Source organism: Genypterus blacodes, unplaced genomic scaffold, assembly GCF_046128005.1.
Source record: "Genypterus blacodes isolate CSIRO-AG114 ecotype Tasmania unplaced genomic scaffold, CSIRO-AGI_Gbla_v1 ptg000139l_1, whole genome shotgun sequence".
Lineage (NCBI taxonomy): Eukaryota > Metazoa > Chordata > Actinopteri > Ophidiiformes > Ophidiidae > Genypterus > Genypterus blacodes.
Window position 1 is genome coordinate 958923 of NW_027466941.1, and position 14489 is coordinate 973411.

Genomic DNA, 14489 nt, shown 5'->3' on the forward strand with positions numbered 1-14489 from the left:
TTTCCCTCAGCTCCTGTGTCCTCTCCTAAGCTGGTCTCTGAGTGTTTGTCTCAGGGGGAGATGAAGGTGTCCTGCTCCTCTGAGAGAGGGGACAGTCCTCAGTACAGCTGGACTCTGGACGGACACATGCTGACAGACGCTGAGCTCCTCTGTGGTAACATTGAGTCTAACACCATCACTCTGAGACAAGGCCTGTCAGGGCGACTGCTCTGCACAGCCAAGAACCACATCAGTGAAGCTGCCAATGAGCTGCAGATAGCTCCTTGTGAAGGTGAGACAGGTGGTAAATGAAACAGCTTCATGGTCATGATGGCATCATTCACTCACCATGCTTTCCTCTTCTTTGACTGCATCTTATCCAATAGGACACACACACACGTCACAGTGGCTTGTAGTTGAAGCTGATGACATCTTGTGTTTTGATCCAATAACCTTTAGCAGCACAGGGATGCAGGCTGGCACCACAGCATCATCCTTCAGCCTGCATGACCCTTAGTGCATAAGAAAGTAAAAATGAACTTTGCCACCATGGTGACATCAATGCAGTTTCATTTTATTTGCAGCTGTTAACATCCTGGAACCAATTTTGAGTCATGACATTGCTAACTTGACGTCTGATCTGTCAATCTCTTATCTGAACAGATCACGCCCTGATTCTCTGCATTTCACGGACAGCTCTGATCGTTCTTCTACTGGTTGTGTGTGGAGTGTATTTTGCTTGGAAGAAAAAGAGAAACAAGAAAACAAAAGGCTCTGATGTGCTTCAAGCCAGGCGCTGGGCCGAACACCAGGCTGTGTCAGAGAACACCGTCTCCATGGTGGAAATGAAGAGTTCTGCATCTGAAGATTAAGCATCCAAACGTGACATCTTGACTTCTCCACCCTCTTTCTGTAGCCTTGCTGAAGTGAGTGTGAGCCGATGATAATTCAACTGAAGCCTAGATGTTAAACATATTCAGTGATTACACAACTTTATGATCGATTTGACAGATTACTTTTGCCTAGTTCCAAACAAGGTCCACATGCAGGTCAAAGTGTAAAACTCCTGCATGCTTAAGTGAAATGCAGCATTGTAAATAGAGCTTATTTGATATTATGGCTGTGTAGCTGTATTTTACAGTATGAAAAAATCCATTTGTGAGTCTTTTTAAAATGTATGCCTTGTATTATATAAAGCACTGACAGAATCAGAATAACCATAACAGATTTGTATGTGCTGATCAGAACAGTATCACATGTTTGTTTGAAAGCTGCAGACATGGAGGCTGTGTTAGGGTTGATACTGACTTAATACATGAACGTTTACTTTAATGTAGTCTGAATGCCATAATAAAGTTACATTCGTGATCCTATGCAATTCTGACTCTCCTCTTTCTTCACACACACACACACGCACACGCACACACTAACGAGAGTCCCTGAGGTAACTGACTGTGGATTATAGAAGAACAGGAATTGTTCTGAGGCAGTTTTGTAAGATCTTGTGCTGATTTTTTACAAATTGCCGGAAAATGCACGCTTTGAACCCTGCGAGATGTGAAAGATCAAACAGATAATTACGCTGAGGTGAGGTATAGGACGCATCACTGACACAGATTTCATCAAAAAAAAAGTCAGAACAATCACTTTATTGAAGCAAATTCCATTCAAATCAGCAACATAAAGCAGAAACATGTAACAAAATACAAACAGGCTTAAAGGGTCATAAAATGCATAAAACACAGTATGAAAGTTTCAGGGACAGCGTAACATGAAGCACCGACTGTATGTTTCACTCACTTTAATGCTCAAATGACTCAGACACATTATGACTTTTGGCTATAAAACACGAGTCTCTGCTTACGACATAAAAGCAAAGCTAGCGTTGTTGTTGAAATGATAAAGACCGTGTAGTTTCCCTCCCTCTTCATCATCATCATCATCATCATCAGCTGTGACAATGAAACCAAAAATACAAATTCTAAGATCAAAGCCCAGGCCAACATCACAGAGCAGGATGACTGAATCAACCCTGGTACGACTCCTGGTTCTTATTCAGCGTATTTACTCAAACTGAATTCAGTCTCAACTCAGCTTTGTGACGCAAGCGCCGGGTCAATGGCAGTAATACTTCAAAAATATAAATACTAACAGAAAAGTAAACGTAAACATTTGACAGCTTGATAATATAAAAGTCTTTGTGGTTGTTGTTTTGGGGTGCGGGGGAGGTTGTCAGGGGCCACAGAGGACCACAAACATCATCAACCATCACGCCATTCGTCACCGACACGCTTTTTGATACTTCAATTACGAGTCGATTCCACATTATAAAGCGGTCAAAATTTACTTGAGTTCTGTCATGAACCACCTGAGGAACCATAGCAACCGGAAAGATGAATATTGGCTGTTTCGGAATGTAGTGGGTCTGAGCTGCAGATGACTGAAGTCTTCACCATTTAAACCTGATCGGACGAAGTGCAGGGCTTTTGTTTATAAAACATTATTTAATGGGTGTTATATATAAATGATTGCGGTAAACTGAAACAAATGGCTGAAAGAACGTCACCATTAGAAGTTGGATTCAAATCACAAAATGCAACGAGGTTTAGGCTGCAGATGGAAGAAATGACAGCAGCTTCTGCGTAAAAACGTAGAAGGCCTTTTGATTATTGTAACAGACACCAATGGCCTGGAGTAACAAGGTACCACTTTTGAAATACATAATTATATGCATTTATCATTGTATATTGTTAAAAACTGTGAGTAATTGACATGAGAAAATATGGGGATTTTCCACCGAATCTAATGCAGAGAATCATTACAACATATTGGTGATGTTTATTTGAGCATCCCTAGTGATCCGTTTACATTAGATGCTGAACTGTATTACTTTTATGTATGTACAGGAGACCTGAAACACTTTTTTACACTTCAAGTCTGTTGGTGTAGACGAGACTAAACAATATTAACAAACGCCTGTTTGGATAATTTCCATGTTTTGTTGTTCCTTACATTGTTAATTTCATAAATGCAACACTGCCCCTCAGTGTTGACTTTACAGTACTGCATGAGAACGCGCTGAGCACACCTACATTGGCAGATTCAGACGCATGTTTCAGACTTGCACAGGGGCCCACGATGGAGATGAGTCGAGTCCAGTCTTGCGGGGGGTTTGGGTCGGGGTCCGGGTCAGGTTAGGAGACGTGACGGGGGTTCCAGGTGAAGATTCACCAATTTACTTTCGTTTGCTCTTGGTGTCAGTAGTCTGGAAGACACTTGAGGCCGACATAAGGTTCTCAATGTACTGACCAAGAACCTGGTTCTCCGACTTCAGCTTCAAGTTCTCCTCTTTCACAGCGTCTACCCGAGCGGACAAATCTGCACACAGAGTATGATGTTAAATGACATCATAATGTATATTAGATTAGATTAGAGGACAGATTCCAAACTTCATCTTGTCTACTGTGGCTTTTTGCTGCAAGTGATGAGATCAGATCTGTTTTCTGTAATTGTTAACCTCACTTCACCAGTTGCCATGGTAACAACTCAATTAAAAGCTTTCTCTGTTTTGATCAAAATCAGCAACAGACAGACAGACAGACGATCTGAGATGGATCCTCATGCATCACTTTACTCAATAAAAAAAAGGTCTTTGCCTGTGCGTGTCTGCATGTCTCACCCTCAAGAGTGTGTTGAAGCTCCAGCACCTGATTGATGAGCCTCGTCTTCTCCTCCACCTCCGCCTGGTTCTCCATGTCACCTGCGAACATGGACCATCACAATAAACACACTGTATACTGACTGGCCTCCGATGTGAAACTGTCAGGTGTCTTGTATGTGTGTATGTATGTATGTCACGATGGTGAGTGTACATCTCACCATCGTCTGAGCTCATGGTGAAATACTCGTCTTCCCTTTTGGAATGCAGGGCTGCGACTCTCAGGGACACTGCGGGAGAAAGCAGTTTAATGACTCTGACGGTAACAGAAGGCCTCATTCACACCAGCATTAAGACATCATCTCATTACCCGGCTGTATTAAATAAGTTATGACATTTAATGATCAGATCTCTGTCGCAAGTCGGGTGTGAATGCAATCCATGCAACAGGGGCGCGTTCATTCAAAGGATCTGCCCGCAGGCTGTAAAGTCACCCGCCTCCTCTTGCTCTCATTCACAAGAGTTATAAAAGTGGGAGTTTGGACAGCCCTGACAGAAAAGGTCTGTAACTTTATGAATGAATGATGATGATGATGATGATGATGATGATGATGATGATGACCCACGGTGCACAGAGGAAGGATGAAACCACCAGCTGAGACCCAAACAGCATCCAGACCACTGAGATTCATCATGATGTTATGTGTGTACAAGCGCCATGATCAAATCTTAGTATCTGGAAAATGTATCCAGATGACGTCAGTTTACTTAGAAGTTGCTCACTCACTATTTCAACAATCAACCCACCTCATCATCAATTAATAATAAGCTGAAGCAATATAGACGAGGTTTGAATCAAAATTAACCTTATAACATCAACAAGCGCTTACTCTCGTCCCATCACAGACATAATATCAGCATAATATCAGCCAACACACGTCATATTAGGCTAAACAGCCTTCATCCATACGGGAGTTGCCTCGTATGAATCAGTTAGCCTTTTAGCATGTTAGCCATCGTGCCTACAGATGAGACCAGCTGGCGGAAATAACAAACCCTGATGCGGCCTCCTGCTAGCAAGCTAAAATAGCTTAGCTTAGCTCTTAGCAAGGTAGCACCAGCCGAGCGATATTTAGCTTCGACTAGCATTAAAATAACCTCAATAACCATCACGCGGAGTCGCCTCGCTCACCTTACGACGTGAGAATTGCAGAATGCAGAATTTTGCACAAAAATATTAATGTTTGTAAATCCCTGCAGCTTGTGGTTCGAACCAACTGGCTTCAGTACACCGATACGCCACTACACAAGACCGCCAAGAGGGGGCGCTAAAGTCCCCGGGTAAGCTAACGTACACAACACTGAAGACAAACAAATCTGTGCTATGTGAATAAAAATATTTACTTAGAAGAGAGTAAACATCATGTTTAAGCCCTTATGTCATCCAAATCTGTGCTTTTGTCATTGGGTTATTAGTTTAATGTCATTAAATAATGTAGCCTTTGAATGAAAGTTAGTTTAGCAAGCCGCCTCTTGTCTTGCAGCTATTATTATCCTGCAATGAATACTAATTTCTTATCGTCTAGTTTTGTTTCACTGCAGGATAATGTCTTCTTTAAAACTTTTAATGCTTGAGAGGTTTTTAAACGCAATGTTCCATTGTCCAACGGCTTGGCTTGTATACTGCAGAGCAAATTCCTGCCAATTTAACACGAGAAGGAGATAAAACTAAGCATTTGTGCAAGGATGAGATTATTTCACCTTAATACGTCAACACAGAAATTTGATTTTCTGTCCGTAGTTCATTTTTATCCGTTGAAATTTGACACAAAATCACAGCTGAAGTGCAGTGACGGCTCCAAACAAGTTGAGTAAATAGTAATACGTCATAGTAATAAACTGGGATACATTTGGCTTTTTAACTGACTTGTCACATCAAGATAGCTGAACAGACTTTGCAGTTATTTACCTAATCTTCGTTCTATATCAAGTTGGTAAACGTATTTGTAGTCAGGCCTGTAGGTGTCATATTTTGCTATGCTCATGCAATGACACTCAATGGGTGGCAAGAAAAAACATAGACCGATCCACTACCGGCCACCTGCTACAGCATGGACAGCGATGATGAAAACATAGAAGAGGCCGTGGAAGGTAAATGCAGTTCATCTCTTCCATGTCTAAAGAAAGTCATCGATCGAGTGTCTGTGCGCGAAAGTTTCTCTACTAGTTTATATTTTGGTCTCACTTCTCCGTTAATCTCTACAAGTCAGTCTGCCAGGCCCGCTCGGGTAAACTTTGGAGCCGGGGACTTGATTTCAGGAGGACATTCGCCCGTGGTGCGTGTTAGAGCGGCCTGGGCTGCCTCGCCGTACCGCTGATTGTGTGACTGCAGAAAGTGCTCAACCAGACGGAGTATGAAAGCGCAAAATATTTATTTTGTGTTTTCTATCGACGACAGCGTGACGTGACCCGTGTGCGCCAAGATCACAATAGACTGAGTGCAGCTAAAGGCGTGGTGCGTTCTCGGACACGTTTTTAATCATAACAATGTAAAGAATGATACCTTTAGCGGTTTAAACGCACATGTTAACGTTGGAAAACCGGAAATCACGAAACGGTGCGCCAACATAGAGACGCACCGCTGTTATTCTACCGAAACTTAACATTAATAGAAAGCTAACAGTTTGTAATTTGCGCACATTCGGCAACATTTTCCAAGATCTTTTATGAATTGTTGGTCAATCTCAGGAACGCGGCATGTACACGACCCCGCATTGTGATTATCCTCTTTGTTATGTCACATTGTGTTAATTTGTTGACTGTCCTTGCTCACCACTGCAGACTGTCCACATAACATCTGGAATGAACTTTTAAAGCTGCCATTCTTAGTTGTTTCTGTTATCTACACTTACAATGTCCCCACACTATGTCAATGAGCTAGTTCAGACATTATTTTCCTGAACATTATCTTTTTATGGTCACCAGAATGTGGCAGGATAGAAAACCTGTAGGACTGAAGATGCCTGATATGAAGGCTTTTGTGGCTGTGGGGGAAAAGGTGAAAGGGGAACTGATCCTTGTGACAACACAAGAACTACCGTTTCCAAAATGTTCCACCATGCATATTGGAATGTGAAACATTTACCACAGGCAGGCAGGGTTTCACTCACCATACATTTGAATGAAGATGAACATGACATTTTATTTGTGGTGTGCTTGTGTGTTCAGGTCCATTGGATGAAGATGATCAGCCCCACGGCTTCTGTACGGTGACCTACTCCTCCAGTGATCGCTTTGAAGGACACTTTAGCCACGGAGAGAAAAATGGCAAGGGCAAGTTCTTCTTCTTCGATGGAAGGTATTGTAACAATGATTCGATTTGTCATAATTTACCAAGCGACACAACAAATAGTCGTGCGCAAAGTGACCATTGCCTCTCCATGCTGCAGCACCTTGGAGGGTTTCTATGTAGACGACGCCCTGCAGGGGCAGGGGGTGTATACATACGAGGATGGAGGCGCCCTCCATGGCACCTACATGGACGGGGAGCTCAATGGACCCGCTCAAGAGTATGACGGAGACGGCCATCTGGGGTTCAAGGGCCAGTACAAAGATAACAGCCGCTGTGGGCAATGCTGGATCTACCGTCCTGTGAGTCAATTGATTATGTATTTCCTTTTTATTATTATTTGACATTTGAGTATTTCCTTTTTGAATTCATGTTATTCGATGTGCACTGTGACAGGATCGGGGCTGCGTATTTGGTGCGGTGAATGAGGACGGGGAGATGACCGGCCACTCGGTGGCGTACATCTACCCCGATGGCCTCACTGCTCTCTACGGAAGCTTCGTAGATGGAGAGCTTATTGAGGGTCGACTTGCTAACCTGGTTTCCAAGGACCCCGGCAAGCCACGGTTCAAAGTCATACCAGACAGTAAGTTGATTAAAGATGTAACTTTTTCGGATTTTATCGTCAAAGTGAGTAGTCTGAACATGTGATCTTTCGGTGACCTCTGCTACATCGGCTTCTTGATCCATTCAGTTCCATTCCCATTAAGGTTTTTAAATTAGTTTCAGCAACCAGATCTTGTGGACTCTTCTTCTTGAGTGCTGAGCTGGTTTACTGCTCAAGAAGGAGTGGAGACAGCCAATAAGAATGTAGTTCATAGTCGATGTTTTGGAGATAAGGCAACTGTGTGTCATTAAAACTTGTGCGATGTGCCAGAACACTGATACTAAAAGTGTATAAAGGTTTAGGGTTATGATCGGAGCCTTAACTTTCCGCTATACCCCACAAACCTAGAAAAAAAGTAAAACATTTCTGTGCCGTGTGATAGCGATTGACCAATCACATTGCAATGACAATAACTTATGAAGTGTAACCTTTCTGTTCAGACGGGAACAAGTCCGAGCTGTGCTCAGCAGCAAACATACTGAGGCGATATCAGTTTGAATATTCAAAGCTCCCTGTTTAACCACTTTCGGCAAACAGAGCTGAAGAATGAAACTCCCACAGGCAAGTACCTTTGGGTTTGTTACCATGATACACTCATACATAAGACTAAAGCTTAAATAACATTATACACATGCAGACGCCTAATCGTCATCGTGTTCAATGCTGTGGTGGTGTCAGCTTATTGTGGACACAGATGTGTTACATGCACGTAACAGCTTATTCTGTGCTATTCGGGACCATATCCACAATAATCGACGGTAAATGCGTTGCTCCTCCATAAATCTCCACCACGTTCATTTCAGCTGGTTCATAAAGTCGCTGTGGTTTTGTGTCGCGCACTGCACTGTCACAGCCAATCACAGAGAACGTGTTAATGCATGGTAAGAGCATGTTTGAATGGCACATCATATACAGAGAAATGGACGAGCAGCAAAGGAAGCCTGCATTTAGAGCTCGTAGCTTTAAAAGAGGAGGTAGTGAGGAATAAAATGATAAAAAGGCCGGAAAAGGTTCATGAATGAGAGAAAGCATTTATGTGATGTTTAAGCTGATGGGTTCTTTTATGAATATGGCCCTCAGACTGTAATTTCAGATATATTATAATTATGTCTTCCCCCTCCTACAAGAGTGGAGATTTTTCTCCACATTTCTTCATCTTCTTGTTTGTTCTTTATTACATTTTTATAGTTGTATTTAATTTGATTTGACAGTCGACGGACCTATGTTTTTTTAGGTGCTGTGTACTCGTATGACAAATCCACTTCCACCTGTATCGCCACCCACGGTCTGCTGCCCGACCCTTACGAGAGCAAAATGTAGGTCTGCCTTAAACGCTCGTGTTAGCCATAAAAATCCCGAGCTCACCGCCAACATGTTTGTTGTATTGGAGCAGTGCAATGTTCTACCTTGTACTTCTTAACTTGTATTTCTTTGCATCAGGGTGTTTGTGGCCGACTCACTGATTGAAGGAGCAGGACAGGGCCTGTTTGCCAAAGTAGATGCTGAGGCCGATACTGTGATGGCCTTTTATAACGGAGTGCGCATCACACACACAGAGGTATGACAGTTTGGTCGAATCAAAGTGCAGTATATAAATATGTGATTTTGCCTTTATGTTTTATTAATTTTGCTTTGCATTTTGGGGCTTTCTTGAGTCATTTTCATGTCTCTACAATGAATGTCTCAGGTGGACAGCAGAGACTGGTCCCTGAATGGTAACACCATCTCACTGGATGAAGATACAGTGATCGATGTCCCTCAGCCATTTGACCAGACAGACCGATACTGTGCCTCTCTGGGCCACAAGGCAAACCACTCCTTCACCCCCAACTGCAAATATGATCCGTGAGTAGACTACATAAGTAACACCGATCTTATGAATTAATTGAAGACTGTACAGTATCTTGATGTTCCCTTAATCCCCCTAAAGTCATTGTTGTATCTTTGACCGCAGTTTATAGAATTTCAATTCTGTTTAATTTCAGACTGTGAAATAGGAGGGAATTTTGGAGTTTTGAGAATGTGTGTGAGATTAAAATAACCTGAACAATGAGGGGGCTTAATCTTACCCAAACAGTAACATGCTTTAGCCCAGTAACATGACCTTGTTTTCTTAACTAAACTGATCAAATCTCTTTATTTTTGTTGATTGGTCTTTGCAGGTTTGTTCATCCTCGTTATGGGCTCATCAAGTGCATCAGAACCTTGAGGCCTGTGCAGAGAGATGAGGAGCTCACGGTTGCCTATGGTTACGATCACGAGCCAACAGAGAAGAACGGCCCAGAGGCCCCCGATTGGTACAAACGAGAGTTGGAGGTGTTCCAGCAGAGACAGGCGCCTCCCACTGGCCAATGAGAATGACGATGAACACCTCTGGACAGTGAAACATCCTTCTACCTGTACCAGGAGCAGAGTGGCAGCTACAAACTGCACCACACATACTGGTGCAATAACTATTTGTCATATGGCTGCTTGAGCACAATGAGGCCATAAGCACCCAAAAACTATGCAAGAAATGAAATCTAACTTTAAGAGAACAATCAATTATTGTTATGTTTTGGGACTTACAAGTCAGGAGAAAAGTTAATACCACATTTTGTTCACCAGCTGTGTTTCCATTGCCAGTTTTGATCAAATTAGAGATTACATTAATGCAGATCTTTAAACATAAGACAAAAGTGAAATGTGAATTGTGTTTCCATTGAGTGAATTTATGTGACTGTCTCACTTGCTGTTTCCACACTGCACACTCCTATACAGTAGGTGGCACCATTAAATACAAAGAAGAAGAGTTGCATGCCTCATCTTGCTTGCTCGCTGTCTCATCTCACAATAACATGGAGTGAGCTTTCAGCCATCTCGTACGTTTCGAGGAATTAACAGCTCTAACTTTTGTAATTATAATTGCATTCAGGAAAACATCTGCCTCCTCTACAATCCACATACATGCTCCAAACTGAAGAAGCTGTTTGCGAATTAGTATTGCAATATTTATAGGGTTTTTTGCCCCCAAAATGTCAGTGTATCAATTAACCATTTTTCAATTCACAACTTCAAAAGGCACAAAATAAAAGTCCATGGAAACCTGGATATTTACTGTATCTCCACATTCACACTGTACAGTATTTATTCATGTTTTAACAATTCAACTCACCTCATTTAAACTTATTCAGCTTTTTTAACCTAGAATTTTCAATAGTCTAAAGATGTCATTCATTCAAATCCATTAAATTATCTCTGGATAGGGGGTGCTTTTATTAACACCTGTGAATTTGTTACACTTTTCTTACTTAAGTGTATAGTAGCTGCATCCATATGCTACAAAATAAAGTATTTTAAATGTCTCAACTATCATTTGATGTAATTATGATAATTGCTGGCTAATAAAGTGTATGGATGGATTGTTTAATGATTATCTGGTTTATCCTCGTTGCAAAGCAGTAATGTATCCCTGACTTCCAATCAAATCTGGCTGAATTTTAATCTAAATCATATTATACAATATATCTGAATTCTACAGCAAGCTGCAGGTCTATCGAAGCGTAAAGTGATCTTTAAAGCAATTCACATGTAATTTCATAAATTTTAAGATGTATGAGCACAAAAATGAAATAAAAATAATAATAGAATATAATAGAGGTGGATTAGACTAATAAAACTTTTTTTTTTTTTTTTTAAATCTTGCAATATTATTTTCAAAGGGTCATTTTTGAGGCGCTCAACATGCACAAAACTGACTACCAAATCCTTGCACGGTGGGCGTGGCCTGAGGCTCTATAGCGCCCCCTGTTGTGTCTGCGCATGTAGTGGGCCTCCTGTAACCCCCTCCTCGCGCCTTTGGGACCATGGACCCCGATAGGTTCGGTGCCGCGTCCTCTGCGCGCGCTTCCGTGAGCGCGCGGCATCGAGCTCGGCACGGAAGGGGTTAACGGTGTGCGCGCGTGCCGCAGGTCAGTCAGCCTGGTTAATGGATAAACTCACCTGAACCAACACCGACACCAGCGCGCAGCCCGGAAGATACACACTCACACGGGTTAAATGAGTGTGGAAACTCTGAAAAACTTAGATTTAGTTATGGAAGAAACTCTCTGAAGTTAGTACAGCCGGTCCACCCATGCTTTGGACACGCAAAGGTCGCAATTGGACTCCCAGCGTCGCGGTAAATTGAAGTTTCGCCGACCGTAGACCAACTAGCTAACTGCATAGCTAGCGGGGGGACTTCCCAGTGGAGATGGACCGACACAGGTACTTCATCTTCAACCAGAGCAGTGTGCTCGTCCTCGGGATCCTGCAGGTGGCCTGTGCGGGGCTTTGTGTGACCTGCGGGTGCATGGACGCCGTTTTCCGCAAGGACACCCCGCTCAGTACCACCAGGACACCAATATGGGGAGGAATGGTGAGATGTTGTAGGTTTGAATCTACTTAACAATCACTGCTCCCAGGGGCGTCATGTTCTCAAGCTTTATCGGGGCACAGGTACAAAACTCCATGTCGATAGCATATAAAACAATAGAACATCTTAAGACCTAACATACACATTTGTGAGTGTATTCTGTCAATAATTGAGCATATGGCGGCTTTTTGTAGAATTTTTGAGCTTTTTGAAGCTGTTTGATCTGTGCTGGTCTTGGTTGTCCGTCACATATTGTTTCCTTCCTTTCAGATCATGGCCTCTCCCGGTGTTCTTGCACTACTCGCCTCCCAAAGGAAAAACTCATTATTGGTTAGTCCTTGTACAAGTTAAAGCTAAATATTTCTTCAATCTTTTGCAGCCAAACCTACCAATCGTTAAACGATGGCAGAGTTTGTGTATCATTTAACTGATTAGATGTTATCTTATTATTTTGATCAGTTATTCCCTGTAGGTCATCATAATGGCCCCATAATAGATGTCATGTTTGTTTTTAATAATGCCTCTCTATTATCATGAATTAAAACCTAACTGTGATCGTACCCATTGTGGAGTGCACATAATGTTTTCCTCTACCTCCCTCTCTCACACTCACCTGGCTGAACCTGTCTATCTGCCACACCAGGTGTGTGTGATGTTGGTAGCTGCAGGGCTTTCCTGTGTGGCTGTGGTGTGTACATCAGGTTACTCCTGTCTGACGCTGACCTACGGGGAGGATGACGAAGAGGTCTTCCACCGCCACGACAGTCCTCAAGTGGTAACCATTGCATCAAATACACAAATACACACGTTACACGCAGATAAATCAAACATATCACAACAGTGTTTTCCTCTCAGACGTTCGTGCTTCATCATATGGTGAAGGGGGCAAACGCCACCATACTGCTGTCCTGCCTCCTCAGCCTGGCTCTGTCCTCCCTCATTGCCTACACGGGCTGCCGTAGCCTTCCCTGCTGTGGATGCTACGATGCCACAACTGGAATGGTACCTACAAACACCTCTCTAACTCCTCCTCCACCTCATTCTGAGTGTTGGATGTTGTTTCCAGTCAGTAGGATCTGGTCAGAAAGTCATGTTCAGATAGGAGCTACAGTATATTATCCAGGCAGGGCTTCATCTAGAACACATCAACCATTATTGAATTATTGATTTGCATTCATGCCTTTTAAATTAATATAGAGATCATTTAAGGTCAAGGGCTAATGTATACTCAAAGCTGAGTGAGATGAGTAATGGTGACATGAGCACAGTAGTTATCAACATTAAGGACTTGTTTGATAAAGGGTTGCGTTTTGGTCGTCTATCTAAACTGCTGCCTTGTTGTGTATTTTGTGTGAACCAGGAGATGCTGGTTCCTCAGAGCGACCCTGCTGTCACTGAGATGGTGTGCACCTGGCAAGGTAAGAATCACTGTGTGTGTGTCTCTTATAGGTTCAGTGTGTTACGTGAGGCAGTTGTGGTTAGAGTGTGAAAACCCTAATTCTCTAATTGTAGTATAAAATAAATGCATACATACATTACTAGAATTAATTGAGACCAGAGAGAGAGGACAGCTTACTAAGAAACAGCGTCTGGTATTTACCACCTTCTGATGAGCGCATGAAGGCATCAACAGTCTCTCTCTCAGCCACAGCTGCTCAGTATGCAAACTAACACTTGAGAGCATACAGTCATTCTGTTCAGGTGCCTACACACCACTGTCAACTTGCTGCAGCAGTCAAACATAAAATTAAATTGACAGCCTATCGGGGACAGGGAAACCAACTCTGTTGACTTCTTATCTTAATAGAGCGAGATCAGAACATCAGCCTTATACACGTACCATAATCTGACTGAAACACTTCCAGTTCACTTTTGAACTTTGTCAACACACGTCAGCATGTTTCGGCCAACATTGGCATCATGTGAATGATTGTATGTTCTTTCTGTGCCCAGCAGGGGGCGACAATAGACTCTTTAACTCCCCAGCTCAGTCTGACCGGGTCCCAGGGGATGAAGGCCAGCGTCCGGCCAAAGTGCCTCCATACGTCAGACTGACCTGACAAAGATCCACTTCAGACTCTGATGGTCCCGTCTTCATGTCTTTCTATTCTGAGTCACAATTTCACTTTTGCCGACACATTTCACACTAATTATTACGGATGAATGGAGGGTAAAGCAGGAAGAAACTGACGTGGAAGTTGAATTTTTAGAGACAATACTTGTGTGGTTTGACATTTCGCCTTCAAACTTCTGTCCCCAATATCATGTTTGAGTGAGGAAAGAGACTGAAAAACCAGTATGAAGTGCCACGTATGAAAGTGAGATTTGTTCCCCCTTTCCTAAATTATAAGAACCTTTTATGTGTAAATAATTAATAAAACCTGACTTTAGTTTGTTGCCATTTTGTGCCGAGTTTTTATTGCAGCGTTACACACATGACAAAACCATTGCAGGTGTCTCATTTTGTCCTCCAGTCCAGTTGTTTCACTCATCAGTCTCTTGG

At 42.6% G+C, this 14489-nt stretch overlaps 4 protein-coding genes across 10 annotated transcripts in view; 3 read left to right on the plus strand and 1 right to left on the minus strand.

Annotated features, from left to right (window-relative positions):
* Positions 1-14489, plus strand: part of LOC143011789 (hemicentin-2-like) — a 46645-nt gene that overhangs the window by 16942 nt on the left and 15214 nt on the right. For all 4 annotated transcript variants that reach the window (XM_076164781.1, XM_076164783.1, XM_076164782.1 and 1 more), the window contains one exon: positions 11-271. In XM_076164781.1, the coding sequence (XP_076020896.1) occupies positions 11-271 (261 nt within the window). The remainder of the gene's footprint in view (positions 1-10; positions 272-14489) is intronic.
* On the minus strand, positions 1615-6655 carry LOC143011796 (short coiled-coil protein B). 2 transcript variants are annotated; one of them, XM_076164792.1, is made up of 4 exons: positions 6471-6655; positions 3859-3927; positions 3659-3739; positions 1615-3357 (listed from the first exon to the last, which is right to left on the minus strand). In XM_076164792.1, exons 1-4 carry the CDS (start codon positions 6487-6489, stop codon positions 3215-3217), a joined length of 312 nt encoding a protein of 103 aa, XP_076020907.1. In that variant the 5' UTR covers positions 6490-6655; the 3' UTR covers positions 1615-3214. The 2 variants fall into 2 exon arrangements, with proteins under 2 accessions (XP_076020907.1, XP_076020908.1); XM_076164793.1 differs by lacking the exon at positions 6471-6655 and adding an exon at positions 4830-4951.
* setd7 (SET domain containing 7, histone lysine methyltransferase) lies at positions 5609-10678 on the plus strand. 2 transcript variants are annotated; one of them, XM_076164786.1, is made up of 8 exons: positions 5616-5788; positions 6866-6995; positions 7087-7288; positions 7383-7572; positions 8828-8909; positions 9034-9151; positions 9281-9438; positions 9756-10678. In XM_076164786.1, the coding sequence occupies exons 1-8, from the start codon at positions 5749-5751 to the stop codon at positions 9946-9948; spliced, it is 1113 nt and encodes a 370-aa protein (XP_076020901.1). In that variant the 5' UTR covers positions 5616-5748; the 3' UTR covers positions 9949-10678. The 2 variants fall into 2 exon arrangements, with proteins under 2 accessions (XP_076020902.1, XP_076020901.1); XM_076164787.1 differs by lacking the exons at positions 9034-9151; positions 9281-9438; positions 9756-10678 and adding an exon at positions 8034-8154 and having other exon boundaries at positions 5609-5788; positions 8828-8910.
* LOC143011795 (uncharacterized) lies at positions 11496-14387 on the plus strand. 2 transcript variants are annotated; one of them, XM_076164791.1, is made up of 6 exons: positions 11496-11989; positions 12257-12316; positions 12630-12761; positions 12842-12988; positions 13347-13404; positions 13943-14387. In XM_076164791.1, the coding sequence occupies exons 1-6, from the start codon at positions 11825-11827 to the stop codon at positions 14044-14046; spliced, it is 666 nt and encodes a 221-aa protein (XP_076020906.1). In that variant the 5' UTR covers positions 11496-11824; the 3' UTR covers positions 14047-14387. The 2 variants fall into 2 exon arrangements, with proteins under 2 accessions (XP_076020906.1, XP_076020905.1); XM_076164790.1 differs by having other exon boundaries at positions 11498-11989; positions 13940-14387.

Coding starts and splice junctions, on each gene's coding strand:
- setd7 (XM_076164786.1), top strand. CDS start 5,749: ATGGACAGCGATGATGAAAACATAGAAGAGGCCGTGGAAG. Junction 5,789..6,865: donor CATAGAAGAGGCCGTGGAAG/GTAAATGCAGTT, acceptor TTGTGTGTTCAG/GTCCATTGGATGAAGATGAT. Junction 7,573..8,827: donor GTTCAAAGTCATACCAGACA/GTAAGTTGATTA, acceptor ATGTTTTTTTAG/GTGCTGTGTACTCGTATGAC.
- LOC143011796 (XM_076164792.1), bottom strand. Junction 3,740..3,858: donor CACCATGAGCTCAGACGATG/GTGAGATGTACA, acceptor CCATGTTCGCAG/GTGACATGGAGAACCAGGCG. Junction 3,358..3,658: donor GCTTCAACACACTCTTGAGG/GTGAGACATGCA, acceptor CTCTGTGTGCAG/ATTTGTCCGCTCGGGTAGAC.
- LOC143011795 (XM_076164790.1), top strand. CDS start 11,825: ATGGACCGACACAGGTACTTCATCTTCAACCAGAGCAGTGTGCTCGTC. Junction 12,989..13,346: donor ACGATGCCACAACTGGAATG/GTACCTACAAAC, acceptor TGTGTGAACCAG/GAGATGCTGGTTCCTCAGAG. Junction 13,405..13,939: donor GATGGTGTGCACCTGGCAAG/GTAAGAATCACT, acceptor TTCTGTGCCCAG/CAGGGGGCGACAATAGACTC.